The sequence below is a fragment of the Bemisia tabaci genome, chromosome 3, assembly GCF_918797505.1.
Source record: "Bemisia tabaci chromosome 3, PGI_BMITA_v3".
Taxonomy (NCBI): domain Eukaryota; kingdom Metazoa; phylum Arthropoda; class Insecta; order Hemiptera; family Aleyrodidae; genus Bemisia; species Bemisia tabaci.
In genome coordinates this window covers 43,202,019-43,221,856 of record NC_092795.1, presented here as the reverse complement: position 1 = coordinate 43,221,856, position 19,838 = coordinate 43,202,019, and the positions used below count along the sequence as shown (strand labels likewise).

At 34.4% G+C, this 19,838-nt stretch overlaps 1 protein-coding gene across 2 annotated transcripts in view; it reads left to right on the top strand.

Annotated features, from left to right (window-relative positions):
• Window positions 1-16,877, top strand: part of Syt1 (Synaptotagmin 1) — a 77,909-nt gene extending 61,032 nt beyond the window's left edge. The window contains exons 8-11 of one of the 2 annotated variants that reach the window (XM_019052319.2): window positions 7,737-7,845; window positions 8,449-8,582; window positions 10,458-10,656; window positions 11,043-16,877. In XM_019052319.2, coding sequence (XP_018907864.1) covers window positions 7,737-7,845; window positions 8,449-8,582; window positions 10,458-10,649 — 435 coding nt within the window. In that variant the 3' untranslated portion in view covers window positions 10,650-10,656; window positions 11,043-16,877. Of the gene's footprint in view, window positions 1-7,727; window positions 7,846-8,448; window positions 8,583-10,457; window positions 10,657-11,042 lie in introns of both variants that reach the window. The other variant, XM_019052318.2, reaches the window with a different exon arrangement.
• Window positions 16,878-19,838: the final 2,961 nt, after the last annotated feature.

The window sequence follows — 19,838 nt, the reverse complement described above, 5'->3', positions numbered from 1 at the left end:
CGATGATACAAAGACACTAGATATGATCGGGCAAAGAGTGAAATTTTCAATTCCTTGAAAGAAAAAAGAAGAAGAAAAATAATTACAGAAGCTGCTAACTTATAAACAGAAACAATGTGTAATGTACTGAGTCTCACTATTTCTTTCGGCAACTAGATGAGCTATTATACCACCGTGCGAGGTAATAACGCCTTATAGGTATTCGAATGTAGCCAAGTTTCCTCTCAGAAAAAATGAAATGTTGAAAAAGTTATGAATATTTTTCCTTGAAATTGTCAGCCTTGTCAGATTAAATTACAAACAAACTCCTCTGAAAATCAGAGAAGACATTTTCACAAATTTCCTGAAAATTCGTGATTTGTCGATGGAGTTGGCAACGCCTGATGGTTTACACGACGTTATTGCTTAGCACGGCAGTATATAAATAAAGGAGAAAGAGCCCAAGAAGCCTATAACTCATGAGCGATCAGAGAAGAAACGAGGAAATGAAATCAAATTTTTACCGACTTTTTATTCCAAAAACTATCTGCCCCTGGAAAGGTTAACACGGTGTAAAAAATCGTGCGATTGAGAAGAAAGTCAATTACGATATGAGACAACAGCTGAGACGGCGGGTAGGTGGGCGATTTAGGGAGAGGAGATGGACAGTTTCGTGGCGTGATTTGCGATATATCGATTGATCTGCCTTTAAAACCTATGGCAAAGGATCGATTAACAGGGTGTTTGCAACGAGCACTTTAATGATCGATTCTTCACCGTAGTTTCAAATGGGGAAATATCGATAATCGACCATTCACGTCTCGCCACTGGAGATGGGGGTCAAATAGGAAGCGGAAAGGGTTAGAGCGCGAGAACTTCAAAGCTGGGACAAGCGGGCGATGGTGGGGACAGGGGGAGTCATAAGAAACAAGGTGCTTTTATTGAACTGAGCCCCCTGAAAACGCTTTCGTTACAACCTCTTTTCCGCATCCTTGCCAAGCTTACACTAATTAATCTGCAGTAAACCCGTAATACAGCACCGATTGCTTTTAACCAAGTCGAAATATTGCGACTGGATGATCGAGGGAGGTGTGCGTTAAATGGCTTTTTGCGTCTTTCATCGATTTCGTTACTTCAAACTTCTGGCAAATCTAATCCAGGAAATAAAATAATTAAAGTAAAATGAACAGAACGTTTTGACTCGATTAGATGTAAACATTGCCACCGAGAATTGTGTCACATTCACGCGGACGTATGTTGTAACATTAATAAAGAGTAAAGAGACCGGAAAGAAGACAAACAGCCAACCGCAAAACAACGTTTGAATGTAGTTTAATTTCCCGAGTTTTTTTTTTTCAGAGTTCCCTAAAACTGGCATTTTGATCCACTCCCCGATCATCCCTTTACACGTTCAGTCCCTCTCCAACAAACTTTAGCTACTTCTTATTTTGATGTTACAAAGCATATGCATCACTTTTTTTAAGTGCGAAGGCATGTGTTATTAATTTGGTAATATTAAGTTTTCCTTTTTTTACTCCGTTTTCCACGATCGATTTTCAAAATGCTTTGATAAACAATTGAATTCATCAACCATAGTTTCGTATGATAATGCCCGTCTTATTTTTTAATTATCTTGATTGACTTCCATTTTTTGCATTCCCTTCACACCATGAACATTTAGGATCCGTTTTTGATATGAAATCATTGAAGTGCAAGAAGAATCCAGTGTAATGATAATCTGCACTAGCTTTATAAAATGAGAGAGAAAATTACTGTAGTCCTCCGCGCAACCCTCTAAAATGTTCCTCATTCATCATTAAAATTCGGGTACATGCATAATCATGCGAAACTTATCTTGTTTATTTTACATGCTCGCAAATAGAACCCATTAAATTATAGGATGATATGATTCACTCCAACATGGGTTTTCATCAAATTTTGGTACTTTGCAACTTGCATAAGCGGAATATTGCGGGAATATTAGTCTTGAATCAAGAGGTTATTCAAAGCGAGTAAACATGAGGGGAAAAGAGAAAGACTTATGCTTTTCCCACTTCATCCGGAAATTTTCCGAATACTGAGAGCAAATTTAAAGCTCAATATCTTCAAAAAGTGTATATTGCCTCCCAGATATTCCTCCGATGCAATCACCAAAGACTCACAAATGGATCTGAATTATCTAAAATATTATTCCAGGAATATTAGACTTGCCTCAAACCATTTTCAAATAAAATAAAAATGGTTTCATACTTTATAAAAACATTTTATTCATAGAACACGCATTATAAAACTAGTGAGCTACGTACAATCTACATTTTGCGGTGCAAGCCGATAGCTTTAGACCAGCTACAGGAAATGAATGATGGCCGAATCCTGTTGCAAGCAAAATGCAGCTGCTTTCTGAAAAACAAATCAAATGTTTAGTTTAAATAGGCCCTTTTAATAAGACGCTTATGAAACTGCACATTTTATATCTATATATGTAGCGCTTGTGCACACTAGTTTTAAGGGGTTTCATTAATATTTCCTATTATTCAGTGTTGAAATATATTTCAGTCCTTCTTTAAAGACGTGGATTGAAATATCATCTAGTTGAACGGCAAAAGTTTTTTCTTTGCCTACTATCTCACACTATTTTATGAGACAATTTTTATGAAGTATAAGCGTTTTTAATATAAGAATTTACTCGTAGTGTAAAGATAAATACAACAGTAGACTTTGGTTAAAAATTAGTCAATAAAGAACGAAATAAGTTAGAAGGACTCAGCCTTTATCATCTTTAAATGTTTTTTTGGAATCTTTACAACTGATTTTATAGTATCTGGTGAAGGGCACACTATTAAAAAATCAGATAATGTTACCCAACAAATCACCGAACGCAATACAATACTGTAAACTAAACAAATACTTCCTGGTGCGTCTGAGAGAGACCGCAACCAGTGGCGTGGCGTGCTTTGCGATATATCGATTGATCTGCTATTTAAACCTGTGGAAAAGGATCGATTATCAGGGTGTCCGCAACGAACAACTTAATAATCGATTCTTTACCATAGCTTCAAATGGGGAAATATCGATTTATATCGAAGCACGCCACGCCACTGACCGCAACGCTGTAACGTTACGCACAGTGTGCACATAGGTGATAGTTAGAATGCACTCTGCCTCACTCATGAAAATGAACAAAATTTGGTACCTATACTGTTTACACCTGCAACTGATGAAAGTAAAAAATAAATAAACGAAAGCCACTCTCTGCCGTTGTATTATTCCTTACACTGCGCCATCATTCAACTTTGAGTTATTTTTTATTTACATTTGTTTTTGTTTTTCTCTTTCTTTGTCTATTATTCTCGATATTTCTCTTCTGCTCTGCTTATTGGCCTGTGTTATGACTTTGGACATTCACTACTCAACTTTGCATGTTCCTCCAAAATCCAATCAATTCACGTAAGTACTCTTTATTCGGGGCTCGAGATTTTCGGAAACCAAATGAAACGGCTAGAGTATCGATCGTCTGTGAAAAGTGTTTCGTGTTTCTGTGTTAGCCAAAATGTTGTCGAGTTTTGTGTGTGTTGGTGTTAGATTCATTCATTTGTCCGTATGTGCATTAAATAACATAGTACATACATGCATATACACGTATACATGTTACTGTCCTTCTCGATTCTCACCCGGAAAATAACAGGCTCCTATTACATTTGAACTTTGAAGTTATCGAAAATGCTATTAAAATTATTCGAGGCAAGTACTTTTCAATGCGGAGGTTTCAACACACTACCGAAATTTTAATCGAAACACACATTTATAGGTCACGCAGCATAACTATTATCTCAAATGTAAGAGATGCCCAAAAAAGTAAGGCAATCGTTTTGATCGATAACATTTTGCTCGTTTTATCTTCCATCTATTAGGTTAATTTTCTCTGTTGAAATTTACTGACAAATCGAGCAATTTATCACTCCCGAAGAGCATAAGGAATGTTAGGCTGGATAAAATATGAAGTAGGTGCTGAAAAAGCATAACAAAAAAAAATGAATAAATATAAAAAATTACGTTAGTTCAGTTACTTTACGACCGGTATTTTTGACGTGAGGACTACTATATTTCTAGGTTCTGACCAAAGTTATTTTTTTTAAAAACAAACCTACTCCATACTTAATAATCCAGATGTATATTATCTGAATTCTTTCTCCTTTTCATAGCACCACTGCTGCAGCGGAAATAGAATATATTTCAGATCACTTAATTGAAAATTGAAACATCGGAGCTCAGTACTCCGGTGCCAAAAAAGGGGGTATGGAATATGGTATATGATTAGCAAAGCACTTAATTTTTCATATATTAACAAATGATTATGAAATTTCGGCTTCCGATTGTTGAAACAGATAAAAGAATAAACAAATCATGGTTCAATGGATATTAATGCTAGTAAATAAATCAATATCGAAACGAAGAAACGCCAAATTATAGTATGGTGTAATAAACAATGAAAAATAGAAGTCTGAAGATAAAGTTCATTTAACTGAAGTAAATATGCATGACCGGTGCGCGATTATTACACTAAGTTCGCCCGCAACAATATATAGCCGTTGTTTGTGGCTTTAAAAGAGAGAAAAAGACGGATATCAACTAATGAAATCCAAACTGTAAATATTTGTTTCTTACGTATGTGTTATATTTTTCTTACATCTCAAGAGTACCTGATTACCTGTGAATTTCTGTAGATTTGTGATTGGATTTAGATTCAATGAATGATTTTAGCTTTATAAAAAGTACAAACTACTAAAAGAAGGCATTGGTCAAAAATTAAAGTTGTCTTATTGGCATAAACTAATTTTACGACACGATAGTAAATTGATCAGAGTCAACTCAAATGATGCGAGAAATTTTCACATGCATTATAAAATGAAATATGTGTGGGTAAGTTCGATATAATGTTATAAAGCACTCTCTACATCGCATTATTAACATGACAAACATAATTCTCGAGGAGAGCATTTTGAATGCTCCATTACGTAAATCGTATATTTACAAGACCACATTTAAGCATGACAAAAAGAAGCATGATAAAATTAAAATTAAGGAACTTTTACAAGAATTATAGTCCCCTAAAAGATTCAACTTTAATTTTTGAAGTCTGTAAATCTATGTGTGTGTGACTGTGAGCGTCCATAGACAACTAACTTAGCTGATTCACTTTGAGACGAGAAAAGCGAGATGATGAGCCCTCCTATTCGAATATTATAAAATGGGTATAGCGCAACTTCCTTCATCAGCCTATCTTTTTTTTAATAACGTGTTGTGGTATATATAAATTTGAAGTATGAAAATTTATTTTCTTTCTTTAAAAAAATGATTTGGGGTGACATAGAATTTCAAATAATATTATAGTTCTCGATCATTTTTTTTAAACTTAAATTTATTTTCTTATATGGTAAAAAGTGGAGCGAAAGGTGCTCCGGAGGATATAAAGGAGGGTAATAAAAAAACACGATTAAAATTTGATACTCGATCTATACTTAAAGATGGCGTAAATTTTAAATGAAAATGAAATACTTCTTGATCAGTGATTTCTGTGATTCAAAAAGCTCGGTCCAAATGATTTTTTTATCTACAGAGGCCATCATCGTGAATTCTTACGGTGAGTGACTCATTGACAATAGTCCATTTTAAGCTTGAAATATATATGATCTTCGCAACTTTTACTTTACGCATTTTTTGGGTTTTATCTCACTCTACGTGAGACTTTTTGTACCTGTTTCAAAATTTACTTTGTGTCAGTTATTATTAAATAGCAAGACTGGAACTTATGTATTATACAGGATGAGTGAATATGCCCAACACTTGTATTGTGATTCTACTAGGTTATATTATGACCTTCTTTTCCCATTTTCTTTTGGAGTGAGACTAAGTAAAAATGGTAAAAGAATTCAGCACACTAGAGAAATCAGGAGAATCAGCAGACAAATCAGAAACAAGTTGGCTCATTTTAGTGACATTTTTCGGTATCTTATTATTTTTCCACTGAGAAGACTGCAACATTAATAAGCAATAGAAATAGATTATCTTGTAATAGGTTGGGGAGGTGTCTATTGTTTTTTATTATTTTATTTGCGAGTATACACATTTTTAAACTTGGCACTGGGTATGATTTTGATAGATTGGGTAATTAAAAGCTTTAATTTACCTGATCCCTAAGCGAATGGGCAAGTTTCTCGGCGATTGGCTTTTTTATGAAGTCACCTAAGGTATCTACAAAATACAGGTAAAGTCTCAGAAATTGCATGCTCTCTTGCTTGGCATGTTAGACTTATTCATGTTATCTTCAGCATGTGCTTTTTGAGTCGTACATTGCACACAAAACCTAATACAAATGATCATTGTAGTGATGTAGGTGCCTGTTGTCGTTGTGATATATCTTATCCATGTGCGGAAACATAATGTTGAAAAGTTAACGTAGCTGAATTTAAAAAGTTAACTTTCAATACCTGTTTTGACAAACTTATATTTTATATTATTGATGAAGTAAGATGAAATGATATTCTGTTATGCGCATGCACGATTTAATTGCAATACTTATATTGAATTGACAAAGAGTGAAAAACCCTCCATTACGACCTATAGTGTATCGCAAATTGTGCAAATCAATTGCAATTGTTGCAATTGATTGCTAGTTAGATGAAAGTTTCAAGAAAAACTTTAAGGCAGTGTTGACAGAGACTTAAAGCACTTACATTACTTCTTTATGCTACAGTAGTAGCAAGCAAGTGTCCACAAGTATCCATAAACAACGGATATTTTAATTTCTATTTGCTTTCAAAAAACTCCAGGAGAGACACGTGAAAAAAAAAATTATAATAATGAACAAAAAAGTTATTTATAGCTCAAATCATGCGTACAAACTAATCTCTTTAAAATAAGGGATTCAAATGATTAATAAAAAACCGTTGAAATGCTTCAGAAATTCTACAAATATACTTTCGACCTCTAAACACGTTGTCAGACGTAAAATCTACAACTGGTCGTCTTGTTATTTTGTTTTGAACGGAAGATCTTGAGTTGCTTGTACATCAATTTCAAGATTTCTTTTCTAAAACTTGTAGATTAGTTAGGTTAAAATGTAGATTCTAACACTGTTGATTGAACTGTTTTCAAATCTCAAACTACCAACTACTGAGATTCATTTATCTGTTTTGTCGAAGGATTAATTTTGACGCAGAGGTTGTTTAGGATAAACTGCTTAAGTATGTACCTCTCTCTTTCTATTGCAGAGTATGTAGATTGGAGTTAAATTGAAATTTTCTGATGAAATGCACAAAATACGTATTGCGTTAATTCAGTCAGAGGTGTTTTATTTTAAAGCAATAAAACACATCAATATATTAGAAAGGTCATCTCGAACTAATCATTCATTGAATTGACACTAATGGAAGAATTTTGAATATCCATCAAAATTAATTTGCAGATGAACTCCTAACCCAGTCATTTAGTCATACATCAGCGGTCAATTTTCTCGCCTAAAAATGTAATTTCCCTTAAATGTAGACAAGCATTTTTTATTCTTTGGGAGAAAAATGAGGAAAAGATCACAGAAATTGGATGATGTTTATAATGTACAACAAATCATCGACTAATGACTGTCAGACCTGGTTCTCAAATTTTAAAGCAAAGTTTTAATACTTCACCCCCAAAAACCAACAAAACTTCTCTCTCACAACTATTAATTATTTCCCTTAATTTGCTTTCAGGATAACAAGCTTGGAGATATTTGTTTCTCGCTACGATACGTACCGACAGCTGGCAAACTCACTGTTGTTATATTAGAAGCTAAAAATCTAAAGAAAATGGATGTCGGTGGTTTATCAGGTGCGTATATAGTATTTTAAGTATGGGTATAGTATACCATAACATGTATAACACGTAAATCTGACTTTCATTTGGTTTTACAGTTTCCTATCCCGACTTATATCCATCAATTATTATATATGAGATAAAAAGGAATCTTAAAGAGAGAGCAATAGAGCACAGATCTATATCGCTTAATATACATAATAATAAAAAAACGGTTGTAAACAAAAGCTTTAAAGACGGCAGTGTCATCGCATCATCATTTTCCATATTCGTCCGTTGGCTTTGTACACGTATAAGATATTTACCGCGAATAATTCGTAAGTAAGTCATTTTTACGTTGAGGATCTATACATATGCATACCTCATAGGTTCCAAAATACGTGTGGCATTGCATCCGAATACCTCACCTGTAATAGTAATTTTCAGAGAGGAATGTATTGGGAAGTGAAAAAGGCTGTTGAAAAATAGTAAATGGTATTCAGAAAACTCCTTGGGACATGCCTCAGTACTGTTTTCAACCTAACCTAACCTAACTATTGGTATTTATACATTGCTGTATATAGTCATGATTTTCCAAACCGCTTATCATGCAAAACTAAGTCCTTGCTTTTTTTCCAGATCCGTACGTCAAGATCGCTCTGATGCAGAATGGGAAACGGCTCAAGAAGAAGAAGACTAGCATCAAAAAGTGCACATTAAATCCTTATTACAACGAATCGTTTACGTTTGAAGTTCCCTTCGAACAAATTCAGGTTTGACTTTTTAAAGTCCATAGTAGTTTTATTGAGTCAGAAAGAATACAAAAATGTATCACAAATACAAGTAATAGTAGGAAAATATAATTATTTTACAGGGATGCCTTAGCAACTTAGCACCTCTCCGGTTCAGGTACAGATTTTGTTAAGTAACATAAAAAGTAGGTAAACAAGCCTAAAAACACACATCATAATGTCTGGGACGATTTTAGAGTGATTTCAAACACAGTTTCGACTATTACTTAAAATCCACCAGGTGTTCCACTTTTTTTATCCATTTTCATCCCGTTTTGTAATTGACGAGAGGGTTGAAACCGCATCGAAACCCCAAGAATTTCAATCTGTATTTTCAGCCTCTCGTCTTCATTTTCTTTTACTAGTTTCCGTTTAGTTGTACTTTTAACATTTTGCCAGTTTTAAGGTGGAACGAGTTATATGCATCATGGGATTCTAGGCTCTTCGAGGGGAAAAAACATGCTGGCAGGACACAATTCTCAAATAGTGGCTGCCAGTATGAAGAATTCTAATTTATCAATTGGGATTGGTGAATAAGGGAATTTTTATTGATGAAGTATTGCTACCTGACACATAGACAGATTAGTGGAACGTGTCTGCCTCCGTGACATTGTAAGTGCGGGTTTACCCTGTGCACCATCAAACACGCCGTAGATTCGGCTACATTGGAACCTATGCCTAATGGTGTAACGTTTGAAGTATTCTTGCGATGTTGAAGGCGCTGTGAACGCTGCTTGCCGGCGCGGCGCGGACTATTTGTTACCCATACCCATGTCACTCATAACTTCAATTGTGTCGTTGGTTCTCGTAATATAATCGTGTTGCCAACTGTTCTTGGGGCATATATGTATGGAAAAGAAAATCGTTTCTGATCGAATTTATAACCAAAACCCTCTTGCGGAACTGGAGTTAACAGAACTTAAAGCTGGTTTGTAACGTAACGCACAATTTTTTAAGACTTTATCGGCACTATGAACACATGGCTTGATGCAAATTGAAATTGTTTCAAAAACCTATGATAAATCTCTTACTTTTATTATTTTACGCGATGACCATTTCGGGGGACCTATCTTCAGGTGACTAAAACGGGTACAGAAATTAAAAATTCGGCGCGAAGGTAGCCGCGTCGGCTTGGTTGTTATCAAGACTCTCGTTCCCTCGAACAGCTAATCTTACTTCAGATTTTATCACTGCATTCTTCTATGATTTGAGCAAGGCTGGCGGTGTTGTCAATGACATAGACAACATTATCTGTGGTCTTGAAAAATGGAAAAACAAAATGTTGGCATACTATAGGTAAGTCGACGACTGCCTTCTAATATGGACAGAATCCGGGAGAGACTTTGACAATTTATTAAAGGACAGAAACGAAGTTCAACCAAGAATGGAGATGTTGCATGTGTGCGGAATTTGCGATTTGACTGTTGATTCTTATGTAAAAGTTCGCGAGAAACATGATGGTCCCACTGGTTTTCTCTTTTCTCCTCAACTTGAGAGCTTTTTTTGAGCTTGGGAATTGATTTCAGAGAAAACCAGTGGCACCATTGTGTTTCTCGCGATTTTTTACATATGAAACGATAGTCATCAAATCGCAAATTCCTCACATATGCAACATCTCCATTCCCGTGCGATAACTTACGTGGTTCAGCCACCTGAAGATGGGCGGCCCGCCCGAAATGACCATCGTGTAAAAAAATAAAAGTAAATAATTTTTAATCGGGTTTTGAAACAAAATCAATTTGCATCAAGATATGTGGTTAGAATACTTGCCATAGGTGGATGAAATCTCAATAAAACCACATCATAGTCGTCTCCTTCAACACTTAATTCATTTTATTTTCCGTTTGTCGTTTCCAGAAAGTAAACTTGCAAGTAACTGTTGTGGATTACGATCGTATTGGTACGTCAGAACCGATTGGAAAGGTGGTGCTTGGATACAATGCCAGCGGAACTGAATTGCGCCATTGGTCAGACATGTTGGCCTCTCCTCGACGTCCTATTGCACAATGGCACACGTTGAAGGACCCCGAAGACGACAAGAAGGATTAAACATAAAGTAAGTTCTATATTTCCATATCCTAATTTTTGTTGCAAATCTCATCTTTTATTTTAAATTGCGACGTAAATTTTATGAATCAAAGGCAAAAAATGAAAAAATTTATTTGGCCAAAAATAACATGGTATCGCTCAGAGATGCTTTGGACCAAGAAATATGACGATTTGTTTTGATCGAGTCTTGCTTCGAACGGAGAATTAATTGTGCCTTTATCATATTTTGAATTTCGATTGAGCCCACCTATATCTAGAACAATCTTAAAGCACATTTTTAACTATAGCTGTGTCAATATGCCTTTTTCTGGCATATTAGAGAAAGAAAATCGTAGCTTTTACCAATCCTAACAATATCTTACCTTAATACAGGAATTTTACACATTTTTACAGGTAATTCACGGAGCTGAATTTGATCTCCTCCAATCTGTCTTTCGTTTCAGAAACCAACAGATTTTATTAGCCTGTCAATGCTTATATAGTCTTCTCCATTATACTATTTGTCTGGCATTCGTGTAAGCATAACCTAACAAATTTTATCGGGGCTATATATACTTAAAATCGGTTTATCTGAATAAGAAAATAATTTTGTTGTTTGGGGTGGACATTGAGTATATAATACTCTTAATTTTGTATTTCGCCGGTGTTGTTGAGGATTCATTTCGTAAAGTAATATCAGGAGAAAAACATTCAAATGTGCAAGACTTCTAAATCATTAAGAAATGATACTGTACTCTATCGTATAGATTCTATATTTTGTAAATAAGAATATATTTTCAATTCTATGAAAAAAAAAAATCTTTAAACATTCGTAGATAATTTGATATGAGAAACAGAGAAGTATGAAGCATATTATCTAAAACACACCTTGTTATTCATTTTGTAATTAAAAGATAATAATTTAATTATATATTTGATCTTTTTTATTATTAATTGATGTATCAGCATAGTGACTCTTTCCTTTCTCATTTCCTGACTGAATATATCTAAAATTCAAAGGCAATTCTAAAAGATAAAACAACCCTGACCTAATGTTATATTTTGAATGAACTTTGATTCATTCATTGAGAAGAACATGGGACAAAAATCTTAAAAATATAAGAGCGAGCAAGTGATAAAATACTTTAAATTCATGTTGATAACTTTTTCGTTGTGTTTTCACCAATTGTTGTTTTTAAATATTTGATTCTGGATACTTATTCGCTGTCTTAATAGTGGTATTCTGTGCCATTTGAGGGAATAGATCCGTTAACATCCCTGCTGGGAAAAGGATTATTGAGTTTCATGTATGAGAGCGAGATAATCTTAACTTTTTTATTTTATTCAAATATATAGGAAAAATAAAGACATCAATCCTCATACCTTAGGATATTTTCTTTGGAGTATATCATTTACAACACCCGTAAGATAATTTCGCTCAGAATTTTCTTTGTTGCGTAAATTTTAGATCGGTTTGATTTATTTTGAAGCGGCGTTATTACATTTTTTTATCTTTGGACTTAAAAATATTGCATAAGATGTAAAATTTCAACCATGTCAGAAATTAATTCTGACTTTCAGTCAAAGAAACTTTTAAAGTAAAAGTGACCTATCGATTTTTGTCACTGTTTTCATTTCACTATTTATCTAACGTTCTTTCGCAAAATTTCCTCTACAATAATCAGGAGGAAAACCATGAATAATTTTACGATTTGAAGCAAAGTAGTATCCCTTTTTATGACGATTTAAATTCCGGATTTTGTTGAAAGATAGAGAGGAGTTATAAGGGTAGAGGTTTGAGTTTGATACCGATGACTACGATCCAAAAATCAGTATCTCTGATTACAACGTTGCAAGTTTCTGCGTATTTTTAATTTTTTTTAAACAGAAAACTAACCGATAATTTTTCTTGAACTGTTTTCTGCATTTTTCCCTTCACACGAAAATATTGACAGAAAATTTTAAGGATAAATTTCAGTCAGTTTCACCAAAAAAAATCAAAGACACTGAGATATGTTTAAGCCTTGCATTAGAGATACGCATTTTTGGACTTTAGTCATCGATATGTTGCGGCTCTTCCTGCCGAGTATTTTTCAGGTACAAATTTGTGTTATAAATGTGCATATCATTTATAGGTAAAAGAATTAGGGTAATGAATTAAGGAACAGTTGCTTACTATGAAAATGTTATTTGAAGAGGAGGACGGAGGTTTTTGGGTGAGTGCTTGCTGGAAAAATCTAGAAAGAGAACGAGACATTGGGAAAAGGTCAAAATATAAGTCACCTACGAGTAGCAGCCCATTATATCTCACTATTTAACAAGGTACATAATTTCCATTAAAAAGTGGCTCCGTCAATCTGTGCATCAGACATTCGGCATTTAAAAAAAAATGAACAGGCTTAGATAAACTTAGGTCATTACATTAATGACTTCAGTTTTGAAACACTAATTTTTAAACGATCAGTGGAGGCGAAGTCATTTGTTTCAAAGAATTCGTCCGTTTGAAGCGAAGCTAAAAACTTACTTAACTCTGGGTCAAATAATTTTTTTTCACAGTGCATTTTGACGCACATTTTGATGAGGCCACAATTTTGATGTATCTTGTTGAAATGGATATGCACACATTTCTCTGAGAATGTGACTCTATTGAAACACGCGAGAAGGAAGTTAATGTCCTTAAAACTCACTACTATCAATACCTTTGATCATCCACGAAACTATTTATTTTTCTTTTATAACAAATCGTTAAAGCCTCTGTTATGTAAATGGTTTATTATCATTATTTGAGGCGTTGAGTTTCTCAAAGTATATTCCACTGCAGTAATGCTCGAAATAATGGCAAGGCAAAGAAAAGAAGTATTCATAATTAGGTCAAAATATTTCACGTCCTCCAGCTTAGAATGATTCTTTAGTAGAGCTCCGTAAGTTCCTCTATTCGGAGCTAACTGGTTTATAAATTCTCCCAATATTCTCATTGTCGTTTGTGAAAGTTTTGTAAAAGCAATATAAAGTGTTGCCTGGTCTTGAATTTGTACTATATGTAAACTGTTTTTGTTTGGTGACAAGGAAAATGAGTTTAGGTAAACTTGTTATCGAAATATATTTATTATAGAGAAAAATGTGACCTTTTCATATTTTACTGCCACAGTAGATACATTTTCGGTTGCATTAAAGAAAAATACTTATTGTAACTCAGCGTCTCATATTGTTTTACTCTGTAAGTATATATTTCTTTTTTACTGATGTAAAAAATTTATCTAATACGAAGTTATGGACTAATAAAACATCAACTTATAATGTGTATGTGTATTGAATATAGTTAGGCTTCTGAGAATATTTTTGCGATTATTTTACTGAATACCACGATGAGAAGTTCAGGCAAGTCTCTTTCCGAGCGAATAAAATCTCAGTGGCAAGTTGCACAAATGAATTATACCTTTTTAGCATTTTCCATATGTATGTCCAAAGCTTTTAGGCTGTTGATTCAAAATTCTTGTGTCTTTTGTGCTCTAATGAAAAACCTATTCCCATCCGGTGTTAAGGTATTCCTTTTACTTGGATACAAAACCGATCCATTATGGATCGATCGAACACAAGCATATTATGGTGAATTCGTTTCATCAAGGACATGTTTTATGAATTCGTTTCATCAAGGACATGTTTTATGAATTGCGTTTCATAAGGACACGCACTGGCACTATACCTACATTTTTTACCTTGAAATAAAAATTGAGTAAAAGAAATTACGTGTTGGGATGCTTAGTTTTGGAAGAATTTTTTTTTCTTTTTTTTTAAAATCCCGAATATCTGAAAAAACAAAAACATTGAATTTAGTATGGAAGGATTATCGCTACTTTTTGATGGTATATGTCATGATCACTCGTATGGAATTTCTCAGACCGTATATTTCATTAAAAGAACAAGCGTGTATGATTTTACTGTTTTTATTCATCCGACTAAACAATGCTTCATATCTACTGTGTGACTTGCCACAATATACCTAATTGCCAGAACTGAACTCGCAGGTAATTAACGATGCAAAAGTGAACCCTCAATATCCGTCTGTTTTCATTCATGTAATCAAAATTTCACTGATGTAGATGGTGCTTGTCTGTAAAAAAAGAAAATTAATAAAAATAAAAAATTCATTCTTACCCTCGCCGCACACTAGTCTAACTAAGAAGGAATTGTACCTGTCATGAACTGATTGGAATCATCGTTCTACTCGGCCGCTGACAAGAGTCTATTTTAATTAACCTAAATCACCGTGGCTACATAAAGAATTCGATAACAGTAGGCCGAATGGTTCGAGTAGAGTATGAGTTGCTTTAATCAGGGAAAGGAACCAATTCTTCAGTAGTGTACGACACCAATTTTACTCGCACGAGTAAATGCGAGTTTATCTAGAATTGTATTGTATCATAATTTTTGGCTTTTATGTTACTCAGTTACTATATTTTTCTGTGACTTTTGATTCAGTTTAGTAGAACCTACCATCATGACGATCGACTGAAGTTCCAATTACATTGAAGAGAACTGAGGAATGGGCACACAATTTCTTTCTTTCTTTCTTTCTTTTTTTAATGGATCACAATTATTTTCTTCCTCTTCTTTTTCAAGAAAGTGTCCCTATTTTGGTTTTTAATGTGAATGTGTAGCTGGTACTTGCCTATTCATGATCTTTCAGAAGATGAAACCTCAGTTAAATGAGCAACCGTGGATAATTGGACGTCATTAAGCAAGGCGCAAAGCGCCTCGAGAGATTGGGCCGCAAAGCGGTCAAAGGGCGTACCCTGTAGTTTTACAATGTACCCAGTTCCTATAAAATAAACAGTAAAAATAAGAAAGAAAGAAAACAATAAATTAAAATAAAATTTTAACTGTTTCCTCATTGCTATCGTGAAATACAAATTAAATAAGATCTGAAAAATCATTTACCAAAACGTACTGCATGAGTCGACCCTCACCAATTTCAAAGTTAGAAGTAGCATCGATCAGGTACACGGAGATTAAAAAATTCGTAGTAATTATCAGAAGAACCCCGTTTTTCTGGTCTAATTTTTCTAAACATCAAAAACAGTTTCTTATCATGCCAAGCACGTGAAATCTTACAGTGACATTAAAAATTTGCTTGCCATTATGAAATCGTTTGATAAATTTTATGTTTCATTTCACAAATTCTTTATGACAAAAACATTTTTCTGTGATCGAGTTAATTTTTCTTCGTGTTCTGATGAGGTGGAATTTAAATGGAGCTCTATCGCTCATTTTCTGTGCCTTTTTTGCAAGAATTGCAGCCGCAGAAAAAATAAAAATGTTTAAATCCCAATCCGATGACATTTGTATGGCGTATATACTTTCGAACAATTTGTTTCGGGTGTGCTCGTTGTACGTTTCGTTAACGTGTATTTGAATGAACTAACGGCCATCATCGTAATTTTTGCTATTTACGAAATCGGCGGAGCAATGTTCTTGAAAGAAAGACATTGTTGAGGGAAAATGTCACAGTTAAAATGTTCTCATTAAAACAGAAATAACCATGATCCTTTTCAATTTCGGTTCTCTCGTTGAGTTTCTAACAGAAGAAAATCAGCCTAAAAGCAGGTCGGTGTAGGTATTCTTCTTTTTCCTTCTCCTTCCTTTTGATTTTTTTCTTTTTGCATAACTTTGTATAATGTTTGTCACCATTTTGTATTACTTACCTACATAAGTTTGTTTTGATATTAGATTACAATGCAAAAGGCTCATTCCCTGCAAAAACCATTTTGTCATCAAACATCTAATAATCATGATACATATGTGTGATTCTTTTTTTACACATTTCTCTGTATTTGTTTCTTATTATTATCATTTACGATCGTTTGTAAGAATAAAAGACCGCCTAAATAATATTATACCTGAATATGTCTGATTTCAGCTTATTTAAAACATGTTCAATCTCTTGGATTATTTAATTTTGTATCGATATTTTTAATTTAAACTCCCTCGTACTTGTTCATAAAAAATGCTTATTAACTTACTTCAGAATTTATTTAAGCAGTTCCTTCATTCATTTGTTTTTATTTTGTATGAAAAATATTACCCTTGTTAACAATAATATCCTTGAGGTTAGGTATAAATACATAAACTAATTTTGAAGATAGATTTTGGTAGAAAGAAATTAATTGTTGATTTGTTTAAATTTATTGTTTTGTTTTCTAGTAAAAATATTATAAAATATGTAAATAAAGTGTTAAAGTCAATAAATAAGTGTTTGGTTATTTAAAACGAGCATGCAGCAAACGATGCTCACTGGAACTTACTTTAGGTTTCTTTTCTTTCCAGTCGTTTATTCGGCTTTTCAACTTGGAGTTCTGTTCTTTTCCTTCGAATTCTCCTTGCTGCGGTGCTCGCCAAAAGTTGCTGAATAAGTTTGTCACAAATTATTTCTAGTGATAAAAGATAGAGAGTTAAGTGTATGAGTAAAATAGCTCAAACACGAAGGTAAATGCATTTGAATAGTTAACATTTATTTTTTCCCCATATAATTTTCGTTGCTATATTAATTGGAGACACTTTTGTATTTATTTTTTAGCATTTTAAAAATCGTGCATTCAATAATATGGGGCGATAATAATTACAAATCGTTTTAGACTTCCTCAGATTATTTACCAGCAAAATTGGGTGTTTCAATGTTGATGATTGAACCTAACCATCCTGCGAACTTAATTTCCACGAATCTTTATGGGAAATGCCCGCGGTCTCAGACCTTTCTTAAACTTCCAGAAAAATCTACAAGATACGTATAACTGTTGGCGCCCTCTGCACAAGTCCCAGACGTTCAGCTTTAAAACATCACCAAAAATCCAGACGGTTTTTGTTACGTCGTGCTAGGTAATGTGCTTTTGAGCGCAATACCACTATTCGACCTTCTAGGAGCTCGGTGTGCCTATTCAATTCATTGAAGGCGTTTTTTTTTGCCGTCGCGTTGCTTCACGCTAAATCCTCGTGAACTATCGTGGTAACAAGCAAACTCTCATTTGAAACTGTTTCTTCTTCGATGACCTCTTCGTATGAAATGTCTAAACTGACGTGCTAAGGAGAAACGCAGTATGAGCATTCGAATGTTGTCAAATTTCCTCTCAAGAAATATTTCCTTCAAATGGAAGTTTAAAAATAATTTCCTTGGAATTTTCAGACGCTTATGATCAAATTTCGGACACATTCATCTGAAAAATCGAAAGAAAGAGATTTCCAAATCATCCTTAAAATGGGTAATTTGTCAAAGGAAATTTTGCAACGTCTGAAGGCTCATACGGTGTTCTTCCTTAGGAAGGCAATATATGAGTATAATGCAATGCCACTTTTGTAGGTACAGCTATATCTACACGTACGCTGCCAAATTTGCGAGAAGTTTCACGCATTTCTTGGAAAACTAATGTTTTAAGCGTGCCAGTAGGGCTCGCTTTTTGAAATCACTCGGATGTACCATAGTACAGCACACCGATCAACCAATGCTATTCAACGGGCCGTCCAAATATTTTTTTCCTCGGACCCGTTTTCTTGTCTTTGAACCATTATACTGTCAAGCCCTGATGGTCTCTTACCAAAAAACCGAATGAACTGCTAATTGGGAACCCTTGAGAACATTTTCCTGTCAAAACCGTATTATTTCATTTGACAAAAACCTCATAGAAGCTTTCTTACGCTCGGAGGACTCAACTCTAGAACCTTCTTTCCCGCCAAAACTGTTTAGCCAATGAGCGTCTTGCACTGCAAGTGCAATCTGTGATGAGCCTCGTGACTCTTTATACCATGTACTAACCGTGGCCCCTGCAGAAATCCACTCAAACCACTGCAGTTATCTCCCGATATAGCTTTGGGTGTCAGGTTTCGAGCAAGGCAATAAAAGACGGCGAGGAGAGGGTCGCCTCGTCGAACCTATTATCTTCCACGCCCGATTAACCATTCACCGTGACGCCAGGATCCACCAAATTTTCACAAAAATTGTTTTCCGTCTATTTAGCGAGTTTTTCCTTACTTTCCGTTAAAGTACAAATAAAAAGAGACCTCATTTGTAAAAATCGGCCGAATAGGAGAGAAGTTACAGTTCGAAATCCAAAGAGATTAACTCAACGCGATTTCGATGCACGGCAGTTCGCCCAAATCACGGTCGTGCGAAATGCCGCATATCAGCTTAAAATCAAGATAATTGGACGGAATCTTTAAAATCAATTTACATTCAACGTTCATGAATCAATATTTTCTCCCAAATTTAGCAAAAAGTACCAATTGATGCAAATAACAAAGACGTGAAAATAGTAGGTATGTGTCCAACATTTTAGTTATTCGGCACGCTTTTCCAACATATTCATGTTGGATTTTTCTGCTTGTTTTTTTTTCTTTCTTTCTTTTTTCGTTTTGTAAACCTTATGAATAATTCTACTCATAATTAAATCTGAATAACTAGAGGAGAATTCATTGGAGCCATTTGATTTTGCCGTCGCGTCGCTTCACGCTAAATTCTCATAAACTGCCACGGTAACAGGCAGATTTTCATATGCAACTTTTTCTTCTTCGAAGACCTTTTTGCATGAGATGTCCAACTGCCATGCTAGGAAAAAAAGTCGTGTGAGCAACAGAATGTTGCTAAAGTTCTTCTCAAAAATATTTATTTTAGAAGGAACTTGGCGGTCGGTTTGACAGAGCTCCACTGTGCTTGTAAAATTAAGATTTTATTGTACAATGTCAGTTACAATAAAACATTGAAACTGAAAAAAATCCTCTATCGATCTTCAGGCCATGAAACATGCCAGGCTCTTGTTTCAAATTCAAGCCCAGATCACAAATGTGCTTTTTTTTAATGCAAAAAAGTTAAACTATACTCGTGAAATGGCTAAGATCCTATTTTTCAAGTGAAGTACCCTAGAAACTTTAAACTGTTAAGAAGTCTTCACTGATTGCAAACTTAGCTTTCAGGTACTTCATTTATAAGGAATATTATTTAGAATTCGTAACTCCCGAGTCCTCACAAAGAGAAAAAAATAAAGAGGAAGTTAACGCAAAACGCATCACTAGCTTTAACAATTATTGTTGGCCAGGACGGCTACTTAATTTTCGCCGTCCATCGGTACGCGCTATTTCAAATGAAAAATAAAAATCTTTGACAGGAAATTAATTTATTGTCTTAACTAGGATCAGAGGAAGGTTACAGTAAAAATTGGGAAAGTG